Raw genomic sequence first — 27,807 nt, forward strand, 5'->3', positions numbered from 1 at the left:
CAACTATAATGTCAGTTGAGAAACTGTGAACACCCTGGAGCAAGCTAAAAAAAAAAGCTACAGATTTTCTGGAAACTTCCTTTCAGACAAATGAGCCATCAATAGGTCAACTATATTTACACACCCATTTTTACACATTCAAAAGAGACAATAAAAAACTAGGAAGGAACCTTAGAATCATCTCCAGCAGCCAACACCCAGATAAGCAGAGATTAACACCAGACAAACAATCAAGCAGAAATTAATATCTAATCAATTACCAAGAAGGAAGCTAATCCCTCTGGCTAAAACATATGAAGAATGGTTATAGGGGTTGGGTGTGTCTAGTTTAATGAACAGAGTGACATGATAGCAGTGTTCCCAAATTTGAGGGGCTGCCACAAAGAAGGAGGAGTCAACCTACTTTCCAAAACACCAACGGGCAGGGCAAGAAACAATGGATGGAAACTAACCAAGGAGAGAAGCAACCTGGAATTCAAGAGAAACTTCCTAAGAGTGAGAACAATTAACCAGTGGAACAGCTCGCCTTCAGAAGTTGGGAGTGCTCCAACACTGGAGGCTTTTAAGAAGAGACTGGGCAGCCACTTGTCTGAAATGGTATAGGATCTCCTGCTTGAGCAGGGGGTTGGATTAGAGGACCTCCAAGGTCCCTTCCAACTTTGTTTTTAACAATAGCAATTCTCCTACCAGCAACCCAATTGTACTGCATTGCAAGTCATTACACTTGCAAAACTTACTTCCATGGATGCTGTTACTTGGTTGAATAATGAAATGTCTGCAAGCAAATGAACAAGCTCAGAGAGCATTAAAGATCCCACAAAATTATTACACGTTAAGATGATTACTAATCCCTGTCCTCATAGTGCTCAGCCTTTTGAAAAATCCTGTGTTGAAGGTAGAACTTTTTACATATAGGTGTCAATAACCAGCTCAGCTTCTGAAGAAATGCTCCTATTTGGGAACACTGAAATGAAAGAACATTTGTCCTCTGAAGTATTGCAGATCACTTGCTGATTAGAAATAAATTTTGCTATTTCAAGCAGAAAACTGCAAATAGGACAATCTCTCATCTCCTTTAGAGAGCTTTTTATAAAGTAGTATAGTCTTGATGAAACATTTTTTGCATATGCACATTATCTGTTATTACAGTATTCCCTTCTGTTAAGATTAGTATCACTTTCTTTTCTTTTTCTTTTTACAACTTGTATACCAAACACTTGTCCAATTTATTTGGAAATTTTGTTTTGCATAGTTCTGAAGATGAGCATTATAACAAATGATGAATATTATTTTGCAGAATGAAAAGATACCTGATAGTTTGAAAAAGGCTAATATAACTAATACCCAAAGAGGGACAAGATTTTATTTAAATAAGAAACTACCTTTAGTCTTTATTGAATAATGATAGCAAATTGTTTTCTATGATTTTGGACAAAAGTTTGAAAATGGTTTTACAGAATTTTATGCAATAAGTTCAAAGCAAGTTTTTATTTAAAAAAAGAAATTCTGAGGTAATAAAAGAAATGTTTTGAATATTCTGGAATACTTGGAGCAACATAATGAAAAACAAGCTGTGTTTATATTCTTGGATGTAGAAAAAGGCTTTGACAATTTGAACTGTGGTTGTTTTTTTAGAGTTCTAGGACACATGAATCTTGGAGATAATTTTATTAAATGGGTAAGGTTGATTTATGTTTTTCAGAAAGCACAAATAATTGTTAATGGAGAACTAACAAAACCTTAGGAGATTCATAAGGGGACAAAACAAGGATATCCACTGTCTCTACTTTTGTTTCTTTTGGTTCTTGATATTGAATAGAGACATAAGACAAGTTTAGAAAATTATGGATGTTAAGGTTAAAAAACAAACATAATAGCATTCGTGGATGATATTAATCAAGGCATTAATGGAAAAATTAAAGGTCCTGGTACATTAGCAGATTTCAAGATCAGACAACAAAGATATTAACAAAAATATAAAATTACAATATCAAATAAGTAAAATTCTTCGCTATTACTATAATAGATATGGATTGTATGTGATTTAAAAATGAATATGATGCAAGATGGACTAAAATCAATATTAAGAAGGGAAAAATTAAACTTGCAACTATTGGGTAGAATTTCTGTGATAAAACAAAAGTTTAACCAAAGATAATATTTTTGTTTCAAATAATACCTGTTTTGTCAACAGATGTACAATTTAAACAGTGACAAAAAAATAGCTATATTTATATGGCATTTTTTTGTTTTGATGATAAGACAGGATAGATAATAGAAAGAAGGGAGTTATTTGTAACCATTGAGCAAGTAGTAAATTTCTACCTATATTTATAGCTGCTATAAAGAAGATTGGAAACTTCTTTGTATCTTTTTTTTATTTCTTTGCTTTTGCAATTTTAGCTTCTTGGTTTCCTTTTGTCTTCTTATTTTTCTTACTATACATTGGTTCCTGTTGGTCTTTTTTAAAAAAATTAATAAAATTGTGTACGTGTGTATGTAAATTGCTTCTGCATATTAGGAAGAAGTCCTAGCTGATTTGAAGAAAGCAGTTTTGTCTAGTTTCTCTTAATTCTTTGTGGATCTCAAATATATCAATAATTGTCTAATAATTGCCTTCTTTTGAGGCAATACATTGAATCAGAATATTCAATAAAATTGATTCTTCACACCAGATTTAATATGATTTTTAGCCCTGTTTTGGCTTGGAAACCATTTGATTCATTTATCCTTGTACAAGACATTTCCCCCCCCCTTCCCAAAATCAAACAAACAATTTCAGCTCTTTGCTCCCATCTTGTGGTCATTTGGACATTTGCAGAACAAATCTGGTAGCCTCATATTCTTGGAAAATATTAGACTACATACAACCTAACTATCTCTTATATTTCTGTTCCCTCCTGTGTTTTCCTATTGTGGGAAGCTCACCACCACCACCTCAGAAGAATGAAATATTTTGGGAAATATTACAAAAGGCAGGATAAAATATTTCCCCTAAGGAAGAAGTAGGGAAAAATCTTAAGGGAGGCAGAAACCAGCACCAGTCTCCTTGCCCCCAAGCAGAAACTGCGGAGGCCCGCTTTTAGAAATGCAGATTTGGTAATCCATTCTGAAAGACTGGGTCAGACAGGAAACAGGGTTGAGAGGATTAGCTCAGACAAGCATTTAGGATTTGCATTTCTCCTTTTGCCTATAGAGCCAACTATGACCCCACAGGAATCTGACAACAGCCAATAGAATATTAAAGGACACCTTCTTGCACAGGAACAGGAAGCTCAAATACAAAGCCCAAAGGCAGTACACAAAGCCACCCACTCTCAACTCCAGTTTGTCAGCTGCCGAAAACCACATATGGTTGGTAGTTCTGCTTCATCAATAAAGGGAACCTTTCTTTCCAATCAGTCTCCAGCCTCAATTTTATCTCCAGTGCCTTTCTCCCAGCTTGGAACTGGACCTCGATATTTCTTCCAATACTATTATATCTTTTTCTTCCTTTTTTATCATTTTTTTCTGTCTCCTTTTTGTCTCTTTCCAATATTCCTGTTTTAAAACATGAAATTATAAAAAAATAATTTATATTAATTACAAATATCTAATAAGTATTACAGAAGTGGGAATTGGACATAGATATGACAGGAAAGTAGAAAATCTGAATTCAAAATATGTTGATGAAAAAAACCCCAATCAAAAATATTTAGCAATATTTTCATTTTCACAGAAGATAAACCTATTATTAATCCATCTTCAGTTCTGAGGCAAAACCAGCAAATTTCCCACCAACTTTAGTTGGCTAAAGAAACGACTCTTTGGCTGTTATTCTGCTGAATGGTATTTTCTTTTAAGTGAATTGTGGATTGATAGTTATACTATTTAATCCTGGCTCCTTAAAGTCTGGAACTCAGGAAACCTAATTTGCTTCAAATTCTTTTACATAAGATGCAGATAATGTTTGGAAAGCAAAACAACTAAGGGAGACAAATTTGACATCCAGATAACCTTGGCCCATAGAAAATGAGATGGGGATATATATTTTAAATTGGCAAAATCAGGGGGGAAAAAAGACCTTGTGCAAATGCACTCATTTTCTGCTGCATCAGACTAGAACAGGGGTATCAAAACCACGGCCCGTATGCATTAGCAAAGGGGCAGAAAAGTCACAATACATCACGTGATGCTGCCATGACGAGAGTTTGACACCTCTGGGATAGAAACTGGGTGACTATGAGTTCTAATCCTGCCTGAGCCACAAAGCCAGCTGGGTGACCTTGGGCTAGTCATTTTCCTCAGCCCTAGGAAGCCTCATAGCCCAGGCTTAGAACTCATATTCTGACCCTGAGGAAGTTGTGCCAGCTGAGCCTATGGAATGTCAGCCTTAGGAGACACAAGGCCAGGAATCACAGGAGGCTGAACAAACACAGGGGCCACCTGAGCAGCTGAAGAAATCAAATGAAGATGACATACAGCCTCCTTGCACCCCCCCCCCCCCCACTCAATGATGAATAGACAAGTGCAGAGCAAAAAAGGTCTATTAGGTTCCTTGCCAAGCAAGGGTGTATTTATTAGAGGCAACTGGCTGCAGTTTTATTTAAAAAGCAGTTCTGACCATGCTCTTTTTATTGGAAACAATGGCTGACCTCTGGCATTTGATGTTTGTGAGGGAAAGCTTAAACTTGGACAATCGCTCTGCGCATGCGTGAGAATGGGAATGGCCGCCGAGCTCCAACGCTCCGGTTATTGAAAAATAATAGCGATAAATTCCAGACGACCAGGACCCCGAACATGACAACGGAGGGGTCCTTGCAAGTGATCAACATCCAGGCTTCCCGGGGAGGTAATTATTTGAGGAGGGAGCTGCCTTTAGGTGGCTCCTGGACGGTGTTACCTCCCCTGGTGATCTTTCGTTCGAACAGCTGGGCGGCGGCGGTGGAGGCGTTGCGGCGGCGGCTTCGGCCCCGCTGCCTCAGGAGGCTGCCCCGCTACCCTGGGAGGCTTGATTCGTGCCTTGAAGTGCCTGTTTGGATTGGGGGACTGACTCTCTACCCTCACCGCAACCCAGGTGCTTTGCACTACGGTCCTATTGACTGCTCCCTTTCGAACAGCTGGGCGGCGGCGGTGGCGGCGTTGTACGAATGGCGGTGGCTTTGGCCCCGCTGTCTCAAGAGGCTGCCCCGCTACCCTGGGAGGCTTGATTTGTGCCCTGAACAGAGGGCAGGGAGCTGTATGGAAGTGCCTGCTTGGACTGGAGGACTAGCTCTTTACCCCCACCGCAACTTTGTTGCTTTGTACTGCGGCCCTGCTGATTGCTTTCTTTCCCCTTGGCACGGCATCCCCTTTGTGTTCTGCCGCTGCTTTCACTGGGCTCTGCAACGTTTTATTTATCATCTATCCACCTGGACTGTGATCCCAGGATTTCAACGACAAGCTCTTTGTTGTGTTGGGTACCACCTGTTGCTGCTGCTGCCTCAGGAGGGCCACGTTAGGCAAAATTGTCCACCGGATCATCTTGCATTGGACACCATTGCTCCGGAAAGGCAGCATATGTGGACCTCTGACTCCCTCCAGTGGCCATTACCGACACTTCCTCCATCTTTTGGCTGGTTTCATTATTTTTACCATCTTTACCATCTTTACCACCTTTTTAATTACCACCTACCCACCCCTCCTATAATTACATCTATAATTACATCTGTTGGGCTTCTTCACGTACGAACTAACTGTATCCATCTGGTTAACACTACCCCTCATCGTCCCAGGGCAACCATCTTAATTACCCAGACTCTGCCTCTACTGACATTATTGACAAATCGGACTTTAACATCTTTGACGATTTCTCTCAGTCGCCTGGACTTTTGGGATCTTCCCAACTACATAAGAAGGGAAGAAAGGCTACTTCCCCTTCTAGATATACTCTTTTACAAGATCTACGCACACTGCGCAAACTTTTAAATGGTATGGTGAGTGCATGTGATTGTATGTGTGAATTGGATGATCCCACTTTTATTACCCTATGATTCTTGTATTTTTATGTGTTTTTAATTATTACGTGGGGACTGCTTGAGTGTATAAATGAGTGTGCTTGATTCGGAGGACCTGCCGGGAATTGCGGGGGCTATGGGGGTGGTTGAGGGGACTAAAGACACGGGAGAGGGTCGGGGTATTGCGGTCGTGACAGGGAGGGGCAGATACGGCGGGGACTCTAGGGCAGGCCATTACCGGGGAAGGAGGGTTCGCTACATCACAGAGATCCCTCCTTCCGGCCCTAGGAGCCCCACTCCAAGACCAGATGGCGCAAGTAATCAGGACCCTGGTCTCAGGCTGTTGTCGCTAAATGCCAGGTCTGTTGTACATAAAGCACCTCTCGTCCGGGACTTAATTTTAGACGAGAGGGCAGACCTGGCATGTATTACTGAGACCTGGCTGGGCCCAGAGGGAGGAGTCCCCCTTGTAGAACTGTGCCCAGAAGGATTTCAGGTGCTACATCAGCCGAGAGCCCAGGGAAGGGGTGGGGGTGTGGCCGTTGTTATCCGGGAGTCGTTAGTTCCTCGTAGGGTCCCTGCTCCGGAGATTGTCGGGTGTGAGTCTTTGCTGTTAAAGTTGGACCTCAAGGGTCAAGTGGGTTTGCTGCTAACGTACCTGCCTCCCAACAGCGTTGCAGCAGCCCTCCCCTCGCTCCTCGAGTCAGTAGCCGAGCTGGCAATTGAGTTCCCTAGGCTGATGGTCCTGGGGGACTTTAATTTGCCGTCGCTCGGTGAAAACTCTGATGGGGCGCAGGAGTTCATGGCTTCCATGACAGCCATGGGCTTGACTCAAGTAATCCGAGGCCCAACCCATTCAGCGGGACACACGCTTGACCTCGTATTTCTCTCGGAGCAGTGGATGTGTGATCTTGGTCTGAGGGGGAGTGACATCATACCCCCGTCGTGGTCAGACCATTACCTACTGAGGCTCGACTTCCGGAGGCCAAACCCCCACTGTAGGGAGGAGGAACCGACCAGATGGTTCCGCCCCAGGCGTCTTATGGAGCCAGTAAGGTTCCAGACAGAGCTTGGGGTTATTCCTGATACCCTCGCCCACAGTCCGGCAGAAACTCTGGCTGCTGCGTGGCACTCGGCAGCGTCAGAGGCCCTCGACCGGATTGCGCCACTGCGGCCCCTCCGAGGCGGCGGATCCCGGAGACCCCCTTGGTTCACCGAGGAACTCCGGGAGATGAAGCGCCGGAGGAGATGCCTAGAGCACCGTTGGAGGTCCGACAAGTCCGCACCGAACCGAGCAATGGTAACCACCTGCACCAGGGAATATACTAGGGCACTTAGGGCAGCTAAAAGATCACACATAGCCTCCCTGGTCGCATCCGCTGAGTCCCGCCCAGCCGCCCTGTTTAGGATAACCCGCTCCCTATTGAACAAAAGGGAGGCGGGGGAACCCTTGCAGGGCAGAGCTGAAGAATATGCCCAATTCTTAGCGGACAAAATTGCTCGGTTTCGGACGGACTTGGACTCCACACCCGCAGTTCCAGCCGAGACCCAGGGGGACCAAGTTCAACAGCTCTGGGTTGAGTTTCAGGAGGTTATCCCCGGGGATGTGGACAAGGCCATGAGAGCTGTGAGTTCCTCCACCTGTGCCCTGGATCCGTGTCCCTCATGGCTGGTTTCTAACTGCAGTGAGGTGACACGAGGCTGGATCCAGGCGGTTGTAACCGCCTCTCTTCGGGAGGGGAACTTCCCCGCCGCACTGAAGGCGGCGGTGGTGAGACCCCTCCTGAAGAAGCCATCCCTAGATCCAGCTGTCCTTAACAACTACCGCCCGGTCTCCAACCTCCCCTTTCTGGGGAAGGTTGTTGAGAAGGTGGTGGCCTTCCAGCTCCAACGGTCCTTGGAGGAAGCAGACTACCTAGACCCCTTCCAGTCAGGCTTCAGACCCGGTTACAGCACTGAAACCGCCTTGGTCGCATTGATGGATGATCTTTGGAGAGCCAGAGATGAAGGACACCCCTCCATCCTGGTCCTCCTTGACCTTTCAGCGGCTTTCGATACCATCGACCATGGTATCCTTCTGCGAAGACTGCGGGAGGTGGGAGTGGGAGGCACCGTGTTACGGTGGTTCTCCTCCTACCTCTCGGACAGGTCGCAGTCGGTGTTAGTGGGAGGGCAGAGATCGTCCCCAAGGCCCCTGAAATATGGGGTGCCGCAGGGTTCGGTCTTATCCCCCCTACTATTTAACATTTACATGAAACCGCTGGGAGAGATCATCCGTAGGCACGGGATTAGATACCATCAATACGCGGACGATACTCAATTGTATCTGTCCGCCCCGTGCCAAATCAATGAAGCGGTTGACGTAATGGACCGGGGGCTTGAAGCCGTCATGGACTGGATGAGGATTAACAAGCTTGTGCTCAACCCAGAAAAGACCGAGTGGCTGTTGTGTTTTCCTCCCAAAAATTTGGCCATTAATCCAACACTCAGGCTGGGGGGTCAAATTTTACACCCCTCAGAGAGGGTTCGCAACTTGGGAGTCCTCCTGGACTCACAGCTGTCATTCGACCATCATATAGCGGCTGTGACCAGGGGGGCATTCGCCCAGGTACGCCTGGTGCGCCAGTTGCGACCCTACCTGAACCGGGAGGCCCTCACAACAGTCACTCGGGCCCTCGTGATTTCTAGGCTGGAATACTGCAACGTGCTCTACATGGGGCTGCCCTTGAGGAGCATCCGGCGACTTCAGCTAGTGCAGAACGCAGCCGCGCGAGTGATCGCGGGTGCACCCCGATTCACCCGCATTACACCTATCCTCCGCGAGCTGCGCTGGCTACCTGTCGATCTCCGGATGCGCTTCAAGGTGCTATTGATCACCCATAAAGCCCTACATGGCAGTGGATCTGGATACTTGAGAGACCGCCTTCTGCCAATTACCTCCCTACGACCTATAAGATCTCATAGGTTAGGCCTCCTCCGCATTCCATCGGCCAGCCAATGTCGGCTGGCAACCACAAGGAGGAGGGCCTTCTCAGCAGCGGCCCCGACCCTTTGGAACGAGCTCCCCGTAGAGATTCGTACCCTCTCCACCGTCCAGGCCTTCCGCACAGCCTTGAAGAACTGGCTCACCCGTCAGGCCTGGGGATAAGGACCATTACCCCGCCCGAATGTTGTATGCATGTTGCTTATTATTTTATTATGTGTTGTCGTCTTAGTGCTGTATTCCCCCCTCCCTGGTTTTCTGTGAGCCGCCCTGAGTCCCCTCAGGGAAAAGGGCGGCCTACAAATAAAATCAATTCAATTCAAATCAATTCAATTCAATTCAATCCTGATCTGATTTTTGGGACTCTGGATTTGCTTTGGATGTTTTTTTCTGCTCATTCCTATTTCAAAGCAAACTCTGCAGGCAAGCCCCTGTTAACCCTCCTTCAGCCTTGAAGTAAAACGGAAAATCTTTAGAGCTTCCATGTTTTTGTGTGTGAGAGATGAAAGCCTGAGGCAATGGCAAACCACTTCTGAAAACCTATAAGAAAGAAAACTGTAGGGACTTGTCCAAGCAGTCTCTGAAAAATGGTTTCAATAAGTGAAGGGGAAAAAATAAAAATAGATCCCAGAATGGATTTCAATTCTTAGAGACATAATTATAGAAATATAATTATGATATAGACAGCTATTGCATTTACACTACATCTGTGGGTATTATGTCAATGATGAAGTACATCACAGCCTTTAACTAGCATTCTTCACATTTATTAGATGAGATAAATCATTTTAGTACAATGATATTTTTATTCATTACCTGTCTCAATTTTTAATTGACTTCATGAAAAGGAAATCCTATTTTTCCAATTAAGGTTGCAAATGAGGTATAGATACAGATTCTACTGCAGTGTAAGTTGGAAAGAAATGTCTCTTGTCTCTTTCTTTCTGTCATTTAAAACATATTTATCAGCATTTCCCCCATATTCTATGCTCAGAAATCTTTTTCCCCCCTCTTTCTTTAGATTAAACCATGCCTCCAAAGAGGTGGAAGTTCTGCATCTCTGCACAATAGTCTAATGAGGAACAGCATTTTCCAACTTATGATTCACACACTTGATCCACTGGCTGAAGGTATCACTTTATTATTACTGATTTTATGTTGTTCACTCACTCTGAAGTCAATGTTTACTAAAACTATTTTCATAAGCAACATATTTCTCTATTGTCTTTGGGCACAGCTCTTAAATATGTCTATCTGATTATCTTAGTAAAGGTTGTGTACATGTAAAATCCTATTATGACTGAATATTTGTAATGCCTGCTTTAAGTTAGAAGACTTACTGAGATTATTTTTCAACCTACTTTACTCTACCTTACCTTAAATTAAATTAAATAATAAATAATATGGTCAGAGTTTGGTGCATATATTTGCATATGTGCATGTTCTATTATGATTTTTGTTTTCAGTATTTCAATGTGTTTCTGAAAGTATGCTTGTATTTGCAAGGCCTAAATATGTCTTTTTTAAGACTCTCTCAAATGGAGACCCTTCCATTTCATTTTACATAATTTAGATTAATGCAACATAAAAAGGTGCTAATTTTCCATTCTTCTGCAGTTATCGGTTTGCAAGTAGTTTTTAAAATGGTTGGAGTGTACTTTATAACCATTGCACTTATTTCATCGTTCTAAAATGAACTTTGATTAAAAGTGGCTTTCGCCATGCTTATTAGGCTGTCTTGAATCTGAATTGTAGCTTTTAAAAAATTTAAAATGGAAATAAAAATGTTTGGATCAAATTTACCATCTTAAAAAACCTACAAGGTTTATAATTGCCACTGGTATGTTCTTTTTTCCTTTTTGAAGCATACTAGTGCATCTGATCTACTGTATCTATGGTAAACCACATACAAAGATCAGAATGCATGCGGGTTTTTTTAATGGGGCAACCTTGAAGAAAATGTTATTATTTATTTATTTAACATACGGCATGTCATACATGTACTAGCAATATAATGTAACATTTCAACTAGATTGATTAGTAGACTGCAACAAAATATAAATGTTAAAAAGATCTGTTAAAATATCAATGTCTAGAGCCATTTAACCCTTTAAGCACAGCATTGTTTATATTTTAAAAAAATAAGAAACTGGACTGGTATGTGCCCTACGCTTACAGCTGGTCATAGTGTGATCTACAGTTTGATGTGGGATCCTAAAATCACACGGAGGGGATGATACTATGCCCTACTTATACAGAGAGTCCCAGCAGAAGCCATCTGAGGTGCAAATCCTATTCAAGATTGAAGGAAACGTACTTCAATTCCTATGCTATAACAATACATTTAGATGGAACTTCCAGAAAATTATTGTAAAGTCTAATGCTAGTTTTATTTGAGAGGTCTTAATCAATAGCTAGTTACTTAATCTAAGTTTGGTGTTCCTTCAAAAGCACTTTTTAAATGCTATTTTGGAAAGGAAAGAAAGAAAGCCTGCAAAGAAAGGAAAAGAAAACAAAAAGTAAAAGAGGGCAACAGATTAACTTAAATTAAATAAAACTAAATAGATATATGTTCCCTATTTTTTTATATAAAATCTGTTCTTGAAACACCCAGACCAGAAAATCTTCTAGATTTAGGTTTGGTTTTTGTCACTTGCACACAAATTTTTTATCAAGACTTAAAATTCACGCATTACCAGACACTGTTAAATTTGCTATATGCAATATATATTTAGGAGATGAGGTTCAAAAGCAGGGGTGTCAAACCTGCATTGTCATGGTGTCATCATGTGATGTATCGTGACTTTCCCCCCCTTTGCTAAACTGGCATGGCCAGGGCATGATACATTCCATCTGCGGGAAGCGAGTTTGATACCCCTGTTCTAGAGTGATAATATCATGAATATTAGTAAAAATTTTCTTCTTTATTAAAACCACCCTCCTTCCAAAATCATTTATTGATATGGATTGTACGGCCATATTGAACGTAATCTTTGTATGTACTTTAAGCATAGTCTCTGGGTAAATTCCATGCACCAAGAGAGCTTGGAAAGGCTGTATCAGTTTGAAGAAACAGGTGATAAAATTCCCGTGGAATAAAAATATTATGTCTTGAAAGGAGTTTTATGAATTACATTTAAGTCGCTCTTCCAATCTAACTTCTGCCTATGTAGTAGTTACATTAAATAGAATACCACCCAGGTCCAACCAGCAGTTTGTTACATACGATCTTTATAGCATTCTAGATGCATATTGATTTATTATACTTTCAAAAAAATCCTTTTTTAGGATGCATAGTTACAGTTAATTGATTTAATTGATTATTAGATCAATTGATCTAATAATACTAGTGATATACACTTCTTGAGAATGAGACACAATATTCTGCATCAATTTGTAATTGATAGCTTTCATTAATAAAAAAGAATAGTATTTCATTGCTACTTCATTCATTGTTTGTTTTACCATTAACAAAAGATTTAAAAAATGATAGAACTAATTAGGAGGAAGGGCAAAAGTGGGAAAAATAACTTTTCTCTGCAAAAGGAGCTGCTTTTCCTAACTATAGGCATCAGATATTGCCTTTAAAGTTCTAGTTGAGCCATGTGAAAAATTAGTTATTAGTTCCCAAATAGTCAGGGGCCGCATGCGGACAACTAATAATGCAGCCTCACAAAATTGTCAATTTTTAACATTATTTATACACATAATACATTAACTATATGATAGATAGATGATAGATAGATAGATAGATAGATAGATAGATAGATAGATAGATAGATAGATGGAGCATTTTATCCAGTTTTTCCTAAAGCATTATTTCCAGATTTATATATATGTTGCCAAGACAATCTCAATCTTACACGGGAAAAGACCCGAATACAACAAGACCAGCATGTGTGTGTGTGTTTGTGTGTGTCTTTTCCCATGTAAGATTGAGATTGTCTTGGCAACGTTTCAGCGAGATCTCACTCGCCATTCTTAGGCTGGTGCTTTGGACTTAAAGCGTGGTCGGAGCTGTCGTCTTTCTATAAATCTTTTCCAGCACCTTAAAGCTATAGGACATGAAATTAATTTTGAAGGCACCAAGTTAATCTCCAAAACTGAACACTTCAACAAGAGAATAATTATGGAAGCTATCGAAATAGAGAAACACCCCCACAACATGAATAAACGTGATGATACCTCCCACCTACCAGACATCTGGAAACCAGCCCTAGTCAACAAACAAGCCCCACCCACCACCCAGGCCATTACAACACAAAACAACAACAGACACACAGCCAGCACCAATCAGCACCAATCTACCAATCATGATACAGCCACACATCCAATCAATCCACTTACTGAAACAAAGCCAGCACTCCACATACACCCACCAACATTTATAGAAAGATGGCAGCTCCAATCACGTTTTAAGGCCAAAGCACCAGCCTGAGGATGGTGAGACCTTGCCGAAACATTGCCAAGACAACCTCAATCTTACATGGGAAAAGACCCGAATACAATAAGACCAGCATACCTACACCCATGAAAATCTCCGAAAACACACACACAGACACCACACACACACACACACACACACACACACACACACAATCAATTAAATTGGAGTATGCAGAATAGAAACTGGGATTTAATGTTAGCTTTCCAATGATTCAGAGTAATCCGTAAAGATTTCAAATTCCCTTTTGCTTAAAATGGAAATAATAAAGTCATCTCCCATTATGCTACATAAAAGAAGGATCTTTCATATCTTTTAGAGGAAGACAAAAGGAGAACATGTTCTCATTTTGTCTGACATACATTTTTTGCCAAGTCATGTCAGCAGCAGAGTTCTAATTCTTTGATTAATTAGAGAGAAAGGACGAAGTAAATCAGTGTTCATTTATCCTCATGGGAGATTATTCTGTGGCTGCTGCATTTATTGTGGTTTGGATTAAATTCATTGTTTTTACACAATATTAGGGCACATTTTCATTTGCACAGCAATGTATTGTCATTTTTTTATTACAATATCCTGTAAGATATTAATAACTTATATTTTGACCAACACCAAATTCTATATGCATTCTATTCTATAAGTTGAATCCTTGCTCACACCTTTGCTATTGCTATTGCTATTTCTACGCTAAGAAAGTAATTCTAGGAAAGTAACATCTTGTTTTACATTGCATAATGTGAACCATTTTTATTTTTCTGATTAGTCTGTTTCCTTTCCTCTCTCATTTCATCTACCTTTGAAAATCATAGTTGTTAATTAATTTTTGATGTATGAAGAACTAATACCGAATGCCATGAATGTGGAATTATATTTAGTAAAAACCCTTACTTTAAGGAAAGATATATTGAACATTCTAAGATTTCTTTAAAAACACAACAATCTGTGAAGTTGCTTTTTAATGGTTCATAATTCGCTATGGAGCATATCAGAAAAGTATCTATTTTAAGTTGCAACCCTAAAGTTTCTGTTAATTACTATGTACTTGCCATTATCATTATAAAATAATTTGAATGAAACTTTATTGTTGGGCACAAGTAAGCAGAGAACAGGAGTTGAATTCAAAGCACTAAAAGTTTATTACATGCTACCTATACCCAAGAATGTGATCTATTAACGGTCAAGGCAAGATAAGAGATAGGAGTAAATGGAATTCACAGGGGGCTTGACTTTGGTCCTCTTGTGGCTGCATAGGTATTCCAAACTGATGACACATTTGACCCCACCTTTGGGATCCATCTGGCCATCTCCTACATTTATGTTTGAAACCTATACTGTGAATAGTATAGTATAGCAATACTCCACTGAGCAAAATGTTGAATGTGTTTTATTTGTGCATTACAAATATTTATCAAGATACAAATCTACTTGCTCTATTCTGCTTACATAGAATTTGATTACAATGGGATGAATCATGGACATTGTTGAATTGTGTTTGATAGAGTGATGTGACATTTTTACCAATTTCTTCCTTCACGCAGTTGTCATGACAGATGCTGTAAAGGGAGAGTTGATGCTGGGTACCAAAATGGGAAGAAGGAATTGGTAGTAACAACATCCTAATTACATTGTCTAATGAACTGTCTCTCTAGGAATTTCTATTCACAGGGGAACTAGCAGATTTTAATCCAATCCAGTAACTGTTTTTGCATAGTTTGAGAGGTATATATTTATGTGTGGTATCAAAATTTTAAATGAAATATATAGATTACTTCATGATAGTATAATGATGTCAGTCTTAAATTAATAGCATGGATTCTACATCATTAGACTCATTAGCAGTACCGATAATGTACTGAAAAGGCAATGTTCATATTGCTTTAATGCTTAATTCTCAATTCTTTTTTGTTTGTTAATATGAATTCTATTTTAGAATTTTATTCATGTCCCTACTATTAATGGGATAAAATGTTTACAAAATAATGCTAGTTATCTAATATACTTTCTCTTAAATGTTTTGGGCACATAATCCTTTTTTTTAGAATCATCTTGGATTTCAATTATTATATTTTATATACTTTTGGTTTATTATATATATTTTAGTCTTTCCAGGTAGCTTTTATCTTCCTGAAAATGTTTAGTTTATAGTACTTCTTTTAATAATTGCATTCTATTTCACAGACATTTATTTTTAGCCCTTCTAGATTTTATATTTTCCTAATTCACCAGGGTTTTTTTAACATCCTAGATAAGAATTTAAACCAAGCTATCTTTCTAGAATTAAGATTGCATCTTTATCTCAGGTTGCTGTCATTTCAACTGAGCAAGAAATGAGAACAGATATTGTAATGCATTTTGCAGGAGATGTTTTGAATTCCATCTCTGTTTTAAATACTGTGCTGATGACACTAAAAAAATATCTTACTACATTATAATAATGTACCCCAATATAATATTTTGAGGTGTGTCATAGATTTTAATAAAAACTTGACCAACAATTCAAATCTATTCATTTATTTGCATTCATGCATTATTTTAATGGCACCCCTTTTGGGTAGCGTCTAATTAATGCTAAAATGAGTTGTTAAGAAGTTAGGACAGAATTTTACTTTGTGGGCTAACTGTTTCAGTCATTTTAGTGAGAAAAGAAATATATCACTTGAAGCGATATAGAAAATGAAGAAGAAAGAGTGAGCCTGCTCAAATGTAGGACATCTTTTAGCTTAAGAGCCGTGGTGGTGTAGTGGTTAGAATGCAGTACTGCAGGCTACATCTGCTGACTGCAGTTTGGCAGTTCGAGTCTCACCAACTCAAGGTTGACTCAGCCTTCCATCCTTCCAAGGTCGGTAAAATGAGAACCCAGATTGGCAATATGCTGAGCCTGTAAACCACTTAGGGAAGCTGTAAAGCACTGTGAAGTGCTTTTGCTATTGCTATTAGGATAGGATGGGGCAGCTTTCTAGTGGAGCCAATCTACCTCTTTAATAAATTCATCTATAGTCCCTTGTTACCAGACAAGCAGAAGCACAAATGAAACTTCATCTTTCAAGTAGTTGTTGGCCTGTCAAAAGCAGATCAGAACACATTGTCTGACATCTCTATTCCCTCTTCCTATCTAACGGCTCTAGGGATTAAAAAGTCACAAGGAATAAAATACAGTATGTAGAAAGAGATAAGAGGAAAAGACTTCCCTCAAGGATTCTCAATATTGAACACATAAAGTGAGGAAGAAGTCCCTTCATAGCCATAGTGAGCCAGGAGACAGCCAAAAAGTAAAGCAAGAGAGCAGAAAGAGTGCTCAGTTTGAAGCTAGTTAGAAAACAAAGGAAAGTATATTTCCTTCAGGTGCTCCTAGAATATACACATTCAGAAGTGAGCATATTTACAACTGAGAAATAGTTACAAGAACTGAATATAGTTTAATAACACATGGATCAAATGGAATAACTGCTGATATTAAAACTAGCATTCAATTTTATACACTTTATGAATATGTAATCTAGGCAAGCAATGCTTCAGAAATCAAGGTAATTCTTTAAAATGTAATTTTGATTATGAAATTTTGTCTATGGTTACTATGGTCTTTTAAAAATAATCAGAGGAAACAGAAGTAAACAGAATTATTGAGAGTGAAGATGAATAAGTAAATGAATCTGCTATTGATACCAAACTATTATTGCAGAAAATCAAAGGTGATTAGAAAAGGAAATTTCTTCATAGACTTTTTAATATTGGGAATCAGATGTACAGTCTAAAGAAGGGCAGGGTTACAATCCTATTATATACATTTCTGAAAATTACAATATACACTGATCAATTCAGTGGAAGAATGTATTGAGTATTTAACCTTAAATGAATTGAACATGTATGATGATGCATGATGAGGATAATGAGAGTGGCACTATATAGACAATATAGCTCATTGAGTTGGAGAAAAGCTATGTTCCTAAATTAAGTTATTATTGATGTGTTATTTTTTTTTCTAGGTCTTATCTTCCAGAGGCCTTACTTTATTTTTATGTATTTAATTTTTTATGAATGTTCCATATAGCCACACATACTACTCATGTAACACTGTATGTCTTACAGAAATTCGCAACATAAACTCGCACAGAAACTCGCAATATATATTTCCCCAAGATCCAAGGATAAGCAATTACATTGCTCAGAGGGGAGAAAAAACATTTCTAAAACAGGAGAACTCATCTTTCCACTTGATTCCAATGCATGGGGAAAACAGCCAGGTCTTCAGTGTCTTAAAAAGGCTAAAAGGTTTACGGCCATACAAATTTTTGAGGGAATGCTGTTCCATCGGGCAAGCACTGGCACTGAGAAGACACAACTTTACAGTTCAACAAGCGGTTCAACATTGTTTAATAGAAGGGACCCAGAACATCCTTCTTTAAGAGATCTGATGAGGGGAACAAACAATGGGAGTCTCTTCCTGTTTCTTAGCGCCCTAATCAACATTTATTTCTTTTATGTTTGAGCTGACAGTTCATTTGGGAAAAGTGAAAAGGTCATTTACTTGACTCGTCTGATGCCAGCAGTTTAGACAATCTTTATAAGAATTATGTTATGTAATAAAATAGAGTATATGAGTTAATTATATTATATTAATTACATGTATTTTATGTATATCCTTTCTTATTTTATTTATCTTATTCTGTTAATTCCTTTTTTATGTCTTAATTGATCTTCAATCATTCTGTCATAAATCATTACAATTTCAAAAAACCATTAAAACTAATTGTTTACCCTTATCAAAAAAAATCATATAGTTTGGTTAAAGAAAAAAAATATTCTTCTGATATTGCAAAAAAGTAGAGAATTGTTTACATTTTCATTTCTTAAATGAAATTCTAATGAATAGAAGTTTCATAAGTGCACAGTTGAAGATCTTGAAGATTTTACCTACAGTAATGTTAATTATAGAAATATGCAAAACTGTTTAATAATCCGAGAATATATATTTATTTGAGCCATGGTGACGCAGTGGTTAGAATGCAGGACTGCAAGTACTTCTGCTGACTGCTGGCTGTCAGCAGTTTGATTCTCACTGGTTCAACATTGACTCAGCCTTCCATCCTTCCGAAGTTGGTAAAATGAGGACCCAGATTGTTTTTGGGGGCAATATGCTGACTCTGTAAACCGTTGAGAGAGGGCTGTAAAGCACTATGAAGCGGTATATAAGTCTCAGTGCTATTACTATTTATACATTAATTCAGTAACATGAATGCTATTTTTTGGCTTCTCATATCTCTGAAAAGACAGATTTTTGGTCCAGAAACTTTTAAATAATACACAATTTCACTCATCTACATTTACATCTAAAGTATCCTGAAGAGACTGGACCATCTTACCGAGACAAAATCTAACACTTTTTCATTATACCTAACGATATAATAAGAAAATACAAATTGCAGATTGTAGGACTAAGGAAGAAAGATTATTCTGCTTGCATGTTCAGTTGTGTTTAAAGCACTTTGCACAACATGCTTATTATAGAATATTTAAATATTATTTTTTAAATTATGGAAAAACAATTAATTTTGGATTTCAGCAACTTGAAATCTACCCTATAGAAAAGTTACTGCTATGGAATTGATTAAGAATGTATGAAAGCATGTCAATTACCTTGAATGTCTGAGAGTTCCTTATCTCTGTTGTCTTTTACTATAATGTTGTAGAGCTTGGATCATATGGAAAGCTAAAATATTATGACACAATGACTGAAGAAGGTAAGAAATATTTTAGATTTTTTGTGTCAGCCTTTTTATTTATTTTTATTAAAAAAAACCTGTCATGGTTATTTTTTTTCTTTCAGTTCCTCTCTGCATGACATCAGTGTCATAATGTGATGTGTTACCATTTTTAACCCTTTAATATTTTTTACTAACTTGCATTTTAAATTTTATTTTCATGCAGCGTATATGATCAACATAATATTAAGAGTACTTATATAATATTGATAAATGTTCAACAGATAAGAAATAACTGTACATATTTTTAACCCTGCATTCTTCAAATGAGCTTATTTACTTTTATTAACATTTAGGGAAATTGTTCATCATGGTTATTGTTTTTTATATTAAAAAGTTAGAAATTGATATTTTTAGTTCCACAAATAGATATTTGTAAATATTAGTGTTTTTGCCAAATTTCTTATAAATTAATTATATACCTTCTTCATATTAGAAAATGTTATTAAATTTCATGTATTTAGGAGAGCACATGAATGCATGAACAGGTTGATGTGCTGCATTTTTTAGCTTTCTATAGTAGAAACATAAGAATTGAACATCAGAAGAATTAGTGTATAAAGGTCATCACAGAGATTTTAGAAAATGAAAAGCAGTGAAGCTCACTAGTGCTAGGTATTGCAGGCATGTCATTAAGGTAGAAATTGGTTCAAGTCTTGCTGTAGAATTGTGTTACTGTATTTAAACACGTGAACAACCATTTAACAGTTTACAGGACTAAGTGACAAAAAGTACACCAGAAATACTCTCAGTTCTTTCTGTACTGAAAATCAAGCTGAATTTGAATTTCAAGAAGAGCATTTTTCCTTTATTTTATCTTTATATATTCTTAGACTGTATGATTATTAGATGCTGAACTGTGATTTGTTATTCAGAAAGTCTTCATTGAATGAAAGGACAACATCTGAGTTGCGTATATTATTGCCTTAACACATCTGTACTTTAGGACAACAGTTTTGCGAAATCATGTGAAATAGAGAGAAACTGAGCAGCATCAGATTGATTTAGTACTTTGTTTTCCTAAGCCCAACCCTTTTGTAATTCCACAGGCAGCAGAAGGGGAGAAGCAGCTTTTAAAACCTGGGTGACTCCATTTTTAATTCTGCTATATTTCTTTGTTGAAGGACCATTCGGCTTTGATGGTGTTTATGCAGCATCACTGCTTATCCAGGAGCCTCTGACATTTTCAGTGTACTTGCAAAACAATAACATATTTCTCTGATATATAAAAGGTATTGAAGAGAGATGAGTGTTAATGTTCTCCTGTCTACCCCACCTGGATATGTTTTTCTTACCATTTTAAGGAAATACAATGAAGACGGCAGATATACAAAAGAATCTGAACAGAAGAGAAAGAGAGAAAATTATTTAATTTTTCCCCCACCTTCCAATTTCCCTTTACTGCCCCTATCATTTTTGTCTCAGCTGCTCAGCTGCCTTGTTAGAACTCTGATTTATTTTCGAATCATGTAAATCTTTCCTCTATGAACCAGATAAGTGTGTGTTTAACAAATGTTTCTTGGTGAATGCAGTGTGAAATTCAACTCTTTTTTTTAATGAATCCATAGTCATTTAACTTAAAAAGTATTCCTTGTCTCATATAATGAAATGTGTTTTAGTGCTTTAGTAGGTTTAAAACAGGAAATGACAGTAGCAGTGCTACAGAATAATTTCTTCCTTGAAATGTAGCATCATTTCTGAAATATTTCTATTTAACTATTGTTTTTCTGAAGGAGCAATAGGGAGCAAATACACATTCCAACTTATTCACACAATGATGCATATTTGCATCATTCATATTTGCATCGTGTTGACACCACATGTATGTTGCTATTTTTGGCATTCTTACAATTTTCTTCAAATGTCTCTGGTTGTTTTTTGGGTTTTTTTAGAATTTATTTCTCCTTGATAATATAGCATCTTTTCAAATGATCATAATTATTTTATGTGAAGTATTTTAAAGAAAAAAAATTAAGGTACATTGCTTAAATAAGCCTACGAATAATTGAAAAAATGGTAGGCTGCTCTTTTATTTATTTATTTATAAAATTTATTTGCTGCCCATCTTACCATAAGGTAACTTTTGCTTTTATACTCCATTTTTTAAAAAGAACACTTATATTTGACAAATCTAAGATTAAATATTTCAGTCAACATTTCACTCTTTTAACAAAATTTTGCTTGATAGTTATGATATTCTAATGTTAACAGGACTGATAGCTATTTGAACAAACAATGATTGAACCAGATGAAGGAAGCAAAGATATTTGATTTCCTGACAAATTCTTCAAGGGATAAACTTATTAATCTCAGATAAATTCCACCTTATTTTGTATTTTCCTAGTTCTCCTAGTCCTCTACTATGTCTGAAAGGTTAACATGGAATTACGTGTGCTATCATATCATTTTTGGAAGTATGACAGTCTGCCGCTATCACTCAGCAACAATGTATACATCAGCTCTAATGACAGCAGGAGCAGTACCTGCAGTATTGCACCATTATAAAGGAAACCACATAATGAGATTGTTCAAGTTCCAGGAGAGAAAATTTACATTTTTGCTTTCTGCATTCTTCACTACTGATTTTTTATTCAAATGCAAATGTATGTTATTTGAGAATTTGATGCTATTATTTTAGATTTGATTTTTCCATTTATACGTTAAATAAAAGGAATGACCAGACTACTTATTTCTGTCTTCAGCATTTTTCTTTGAAATAACTATTTAAATAGCCTTTCTTTTCTTGAAGTGTAATATTTGTGTACCCTGTGAAATATTGTGTATCTTTTTGCATTACTTTTATTTAAATGATGATATTTTCAAATTGTGTTAGCTAAACTAAATATATTGTTCTGTGAAAAACTGTAATAATAACTCTGAAATATCTCTGAAATGTTAATTCTATTCATAATAGCAATTCTTTTGAAAGGATATATGTGCCAGTGTCCTACCTGGGGAAAAATCAATTGTATTGGTGACTATTACACTTCTTAAATATTGTTATTTCATAATGAGGTATCTAAGCTTTCAGGTATATACTTATCATCTCCTGTTCAATGCTTTATTGCTTCTGATGTAATAAACCATTATTTTTTTCTAGATTAATATGAAAATAAGAGATTTTCATATAAGTAATCTGTAACATAGGCATGTAAAAAAAGAGAACCAAAGCAATGTCTCTCTTTTGCCTTCCCTTACAAATACTAAGATTGGTAGCTATTATTCAGTACTTATTTTCTACCATTATGTTTGAACTACCCATCTAGTTTAGGATAATAGGAAAGCTTAAATCTATGTCATATTTTGAAATGAAATACTTATTATTTCTGCTGGGAAAAGTTTGGAGTAGGGAGCAGACCAACTTAGCAGAATCCAGAGTGACATGCTACCACTAAATGCATAAAAAGTGAAGCAGTGGCTGAGAAATAACTATGCTTTAACAAAGATGTGTATATTTTGTAGGAAAGTTCAAAGAAAGGGCATCTATTCTTCATAAGATGGCCAAAAAATCCCCAGAAATAGATGGTGAACAACGGAACGGAAGAGCCAAAAATGCTGGTAAGTATAAGAGATCAGCTTTGTTTCCTTCAAAACAGATATTTATTTCATTACCATAGGTTAACATGGCTGTCCTCCTAAAATGCTTTTTTGATATGTTAATTTATTGGAAAATTCCTCTGGAACCTTTACAATATATTGCAAAGTTGTGTATATGTGTATCATTGTGATATACATCTGAAAGCAACTAAACTTACTTTAGGTCAATAATATGACTAGTATATATTATAACACCCTCTATGCTGCTCTTGAAAAGTATTTGGAAGCTTTAATTATTGCAAAATGCATCTGCATAGGTATCAGATACTCAACTCATGTAACATCATTACTACAGGAGTTGCAGTTGCCAATGTGTTTCCATTTTGTCACAATGTAGATTGCCTTACTTGCAGTTCACCACTTGTTTATCCAATTTAATTTGTACTCAATTAAAATGCAATTATTGTTATAACTGACTCCTGAGGAAAAAGGCTTGAATGATCTTTTTTTTTCACTGAACAGGTAAAACAAATTATATGTTAAACCTACATTTCCCAATAAGGTTACTTAAACCAGTTCTTCAGAATAATGACACTTAGTATAAGACAGCTATTTCAACCCATGTCAACATTTCAGTTTGTCTTTCATATATAGGGTATTTAGTTCTCTGCATTTTAACTGGAACTTACTACAAAAAATAAGATACTTGCATTCAGTTGTTCAGTCAAAGTAACGCATGGGCATAATCCAAATTAGCCCAGAGTCAATATGGAGTTGGGTGATTTATAAATTGAATAAAAGACTGATTGGTCTTCAGTTTTACATTTCTTTCTTCTGTTTATACTTCAGAAAAAATTGAAGTGGAAGTGACACCACCCAATGATGAACCAGTGCAAAATGGAAGTGCTGTTGGTGCAGAAGAGGTATCATTTTTTTCATTCTTGCTTTTCTCCCTGTGCTTAATTCTATGTTATCCTAGAATTATCACAATCTGAAAAATGAAACCTATTTGTATTGTGAACCATAGAGAGATTCTTTTATTTTTGGAATTTGAGGTCAGTTTTTGGCATTACAATTCCCAACAATGCAAAGTTACATTATGGAATCCAGTGTCTTTGGTTCTCACATATTATTCTGTTCAGCTACATTGTTCACAAATAGCATGGGCAATGATCAAGGATAAAGGGCATTTTAATCCAAAAATATTTGCAACTTGAGGATTGAAAACCAATGCTTTCAATGCAAATTTAATGGAAATATATCCCTGAGAGCTATATGGAGATAATATACAGCATCTTTACAAACCAAGTTTATTGGAAGCTATACCCTTTTGCAATATATAAACTTTAAAAAAATCTGTTGAACTATCGCTTTGCTGATACATGGCAAGTGATGTGTTGCCATGCATCAAATGTACTACATAAAATGTTTCCTTCTAAGCCTGTCTTTTGATTTACTCTACCACTTCAAAGTGATAAGAAATTTAAAGACTAGGAAAGAATGTGAATCAATATATTATTAATCTTTTTCCTTTTCATTCCTGATGATATCAATTTAATGATCATCATATTATTTGGAAAAAAATATTTTTAATTAAGTAATAGGAGATGGCAGAAGATAATAACAAACATGACACTCACAACTAAATCAATCAAATCTCATAGGATTGCAAAATATATAACTTAATATTTCAGTTTTTGGAGCCCAAAATTAAAGTATATCATACAAAAACAGTGAAATATCATGGTATTATGCTTGAGATCACTAAAATTGTGCAATATTCTTGATCTTGGAATTTGCAATAGATGTACTATAAATATATTGAACTTTATTTGTGGAGAGAATGTATGTTGGTGTCCATGAAAATTATTTTGCTTGCGACTGAAAGAAGCATTCAAACTGATTTGCCTTAATAAAGATGACTTTCTATTATAAAGATTTCTAAAAAGAGTGAATTCTAAATAACTTTTAAAATAGCTGATAGTGACAGTTAAAGTAACAAAATTACTTCAATGTAATCTAATTTTTTTAAAGCATATTGAGAACAAAATATATTTTATTACATTTTTACATATTTAAATTTTAACCAGTTTTTAATGAGAAAACTGTGTGTGTGTGAGAGAGAGAGTGAGAGAGTGAGTAGGAGAGGGGGGGGGGAATACAATGTGCAATTAGGTTCCCCTGCTTCCTAATCAGCAAAAATACATTGTGCTTGAGTGATTTTTTAGGATAGGAAATTGGGATATTTAATTGACTTACAATATTGAGGATAGCTTTTACTCATTTTTAGGGGGCATAGGAGTATACAAAATGAAACATAGCATGAAGGTTTAAAATTACTGTATCATTGGAAAAACTCAATTATCTTTCTTGATATTCCTAGATGGAACAGATTATTTGAGAGACTTTCTTTCAACATCCAGAAAGAGATGCAATCATGCATACATGCATATTAGGGATGGGTCCCTGCCAGTCCTAGCCTCTTCTATAGAAGAGGTTCCACAAATCTACAGTGATGTTTAGAACCGGTACCAGATGCCTTCCCCCGCCCGTCTGCACATCATCAAGATGAAGAGCGAGAGGAGGAATTCTGGGAGTTGAAGTCCACAAGTCTTAAAGCTGTCAAGTTTGAACACCCCTGGGGTTTTTTTTCTAAAGGGTTAGGGGTGCAAGGGTCTTGTAACTTGACAGCTTTAAGACTTGCACACTTCAGTGCCAGAGTTCCTGAGCAACATGACTAGAGGAGGAATTCTGGGAGTTGAAGTCCACAAGTCTTAAAGCTGTCAAGTTTGAATACCCCTGGGGTTTTTTTTCTAAAGGGTTAGTGGTGCAAGGGTCTTGTAACTTGACAGCTTTAAGACTTGCGTGCTTCAAATGCCAGAGTTTGTGAGCCAACATTTTGGTTGCTAAACAAGAACATTGTTAAGTGAGTTTTACCACATTTTACAAGTTAGCCATGCCCACCCAGTCACATGACTGCCAATCCACTTCCACCTGGTCACATGGCCAGCAAGCCACTCCCACCTGGTCACATGGCTGGAAGCCACTCCCACAAAGCAGGCCACAACTACAGAAGAGGTTCTAATAAATTTTGAAACCCACCACTGATGCATATATATAAGTATATATACTTAACAATTTTGTATCCTTTCTGGATAAGTATCTTTATGCAGTATTGAGTGATAAGGAATAAGCAAAATAAATTAAAGATAGGAAACTATAAAAAAGTAAAATCTAATTAAATTCAGTTTCCACTGACGCTATATCATTCCGTTCATGCAAACCAACTTTATTTATGTCACATCCTCATCAATATATTGCCCTTAAACATTTTACAACTTTCTCTTTGAGGTTCCTATCAACTACAAGAATCTCATCAACTCTGTTTTGAGGATGTCATCAATTTCATTAACTCAAAATTTTCTCAGTCTTCCTCTAGCTCTTGAAACATTCTTTTTTGTTGCTGTTATTGTTCTAAGTATTTTCCTGTGAGTGCAAAATCTGCTCCTTTTTTAAATCAACCAAGTGTTGATCCATTGGTTGTGACAGGAATTGACTGATCAGCTTGTTGCCCAAGTCTGATGTTATGGCCTAAGAGAAAAATGTGTCCAAAGTCACCTAGCTGGCTTTCATACCTAAGGCAGAACTAGAACTCACAGTCTCCTGTTTCCAGCCTGGTACCTTATCCACTGGACTTAACTGGCTCTTTCCCCTTGATCTATTCACACTTCATATCATTGTTTTGTAACTTCATCTTTATTAATGCTGTCCATTTGACCAAGGCCACCTTAGTATTTTTTTGGACTAGTTATTTTTATATTCAATCTACAATCATTAATAAGCCATTCATCTTTGACCCTATCTTTTCACCATTTACACTTACTTATTTATTAAGAAAATTTATATGGTAATTCAAGCCACTCTTAGTGACTCCAGGCAGCTTACGAGGATAAAACGGCAATCAAACCCCTAGAAATAATTAACAGAACAAGTTCCCTGTTCCAATCCATCTATCTCCCCTTTCCATATTTCGCTCTTGCCATTACCAACCACGCTCACTTTGTTGTCAGTATCCACAGTTTTCTTATCTCTTTGCTCATTTTTTTCTTCCGTCTTTTGAACTCTGTCCTCCACTTTCTTCATTTGGTAAACATCATCAGTTTCTCCATCAGATTTTTCTGTTTTGTATTCCATATTCTCCAATCTCTTTTCAATTCTCTCTGTCACAACTAATAGATTTTGAATTTCAAACATAATCATTTGCAATGTTACTGTTTCTTTTTCCTGCTGAGCCATTCTTTCAATTTTGCAGGCACTGCCACTATAGGGTTCAAGGCTATTTTAATAAACTTCAAACAGGATCATTTATTATCTTTCAAGTCAAAATGTTGTCTTCCCTCCAATAGCTAGTGATAGAATTTCCAAAAGGCACCTGTATAAACAACTTGTGCTCTTCCTACTGTCACTGTCAGTAAACAAACTGAAAGAACCTTGAATCTCAAGTGACCAAAGAGAACTAAGAATAAGTGGCAGTGTAACTGCTTTTCCTCCTGTTGTTACAGCCCTCTTTATAATCCTTCTTATTATCTTCTTTATATTCCAAGCTTAAAAAATAAACCTTAAATGGAGATCAAAAATAATCCAATCAATCAAATGAAGCATTATAAAAAAGGGGGGAATTTTAATCGAAGAGCCGAGGTGGCACAGTGGTTAAATGCAGCACTGCAGGCTACTTCAGCTGACTGCAGTTCAGCAGTTCGGCTGTTCAAATCTCACCGGCTCAGGGTTGACTCAGCCTTCCATCCTTCCGAGGTGGGTAAAATGAGGACCCGGATTGTTGTTGGGGGCAATATGTTGACTCTGTAAACCGCTTAGAGAGGGCTGAAAGCCCTATGAAGCAGTATATAAGACTAACTGCTATTGTTATTGCTATAATCCATAGGTATAAGCAAAAGTGAAAAAAGAAGAAGAAAGAATTAATCCATTCAGTTTAAAAAATAGGGAGCCCTTGCAAAAGTTCCATCCATGAAAAAAAATTAGAAATTGGATAACACACTAAGTTCAATGCAGATCAATCTCACCACCTTCTGTCTTCTGTTTTCATTCTTA

General features: G+C 37.3%; 1 protein-coding gene across 1 annotated transcript in view; it reads left to right on the forward strand.

The window, feature by feature from the left end:
• The window catches only part of SLC24A2 (solute carrier family 24 member 2), an 82,975-nt gene that overhangs the window by 33,778 nt on the left and 21,390 nt on the right, over window positions 1-27,807 (forward strand). The window contains exons 2-5 of the mRNA XM_032214248.1: window positions 9,980-10,088; window positions 19,090-19,140; window positions 22,624-22,719; window positions 23,548-23,621. Of these exons, the coding sequence (XP_032070139.1) occupies window positions 9,980-10,088; window positions 19,090-19,140; window positions 22,624-22,719; window positions 23,548-23,621 (330 nt within the window). The remainder of the gene's footprint in view (window positions 1-9,979; window positions 10,089-19,089; window positions 19,141-22,623; window positions 22,720-23,547; window positions 23,622-27,807) is intronic.

Source organism: Thamnophis elegans, chromosome 3, assembly GCF_009769535.1.
Source record: "Thamnophis elegans isolate rThaEle1 chromosome 3, rThaEle1.pri, whole genome shotgun sequence".
Lineage (NCBI taxonomy): Eukaryota > Metazoa > Chordata > Lepidosauria > Squamata > Colubridae > Thamnophis > Thamnophis elegans.